At 73.9% G+C, this 863-nt stretch overlaps 1 protein-coding gene across 1 annotated transcript in view; it reads right to left on the bottom strand.

The window, feature by feature from the left end:
- Positions 1 to 441, bottom strand: part of FAAP100 (Fanconi anemia core complex associated protein 100) — a 10,632-nt gene extending 10,191 nt beyond the window's left edge. Inside the window, exons 1-2 of the mRNA XM_009283522.1 lie at positions 348 to 441; positions 14 to 123 (exon numbers count right to left, since the gene is read on the bottom strand). Coding sequence (XP_009281797.1) covers positions 14 to 123; positions 348 to 441 — 204 coding nt within the window. The remainder of the gene's footprint in view (positions 1 to 13; positions 124 to 347) is intronic.
- Between the last annotated feature and the right edge of the window lie 422 nt (positions 442 to 863).

Here is an 863-nt window from a genome sequence, read left to right as displayed (position 1 = left end):
AGTCGGGCAGCACGGTCTGGTGGTCGAACAGCAGCAGGTTCCTCATCTGGGAGGTGATGGCGAACTTCCAGTTGTCCAGGACCAGCGTCAGGTTGGCGCAGCCCTTCGCCGGTGCCCTCTTGGCTGCGGGGACCGGAAGGGACGGGCTGGCCAGGGCAGGGTCCCGAGCGGCCCCAGGAGCCCGGCCGCGGGCTGGACCCCCGCCCCAGCGCCCCTCCGGCTCCACACCTGGGGGCAGCTGCCCGCCTTCAGGCAGGGGTCTGGCAGGGAAGCTCTGGTCCTGCCCGGACCCGAGCGCCGGCAGCCCCTGCCTGGCGGGGAGGGGGTCCCGAGTGGCGGAGGGTTACCATCTGCTCCGTCATCCCACGCCGCCGGCCGCCGCTTCGGCTTGGCGGCGCAGCCCAGAGCCGCAAGGAGCAGGAGGGGGAGAAGTCGCGACATGCCACTGCCACGGGAGAGGGCGGTGAGAAGGGTCCCGGCCCCAGGCCAGCTCCCAGCCCCGGGCGGGAGGGAGCCGGGGCACCGCGTCCCCAACGGCCCCGGGACAGGGACCCCGAGGCTGGGTGGCCGTGGGGTGTCGCGTCCCCGAGGGCCGGGCCGGGCACGTGGGACCCGGTGCTGTTGGAGCCCTTTCTGCCTCCTACCTGCGCTGAGGTCCCGGCCGGTGCGGACAAGGCAGCCGCTCGCCGGGCTCGGCTCCCCCGGCTCTGGCTCTGCGTGGCTCCCGTCTTCCCTTTTCAACACGCTGGTCTGGCGCAGGGCCCGGCTGCACGCGGCTCCGGCGCTGATTGCAAACAGACACTCCGGCCGCGGCAGAGCTGCGGGCAGGGGATGGGACGCCGACTGCCCAGTGGTGGGGCGCA

This window comes from Aptenodytes forsteri, unplaced genomic scaffold (assembly GCF_000699145.1).
Source record: "Aptenodytes forsteri isolate BGI_AS27 unplaced genomic scaffold, ASM69914v1 Scaffold86, whole genome shotgun sequence".
NCBI classification, from domain to species: Eukaryota; Metazoa; Chordata; class Aves; order Sphenisciformes; family Spheniscidae; genus Aptenodytes; species Aptenodytes forsteri.
Note: the sequence above shows the minus strand (reverse complement) of the source record. Positions and strands in the feature narration are given on the sequence as shown.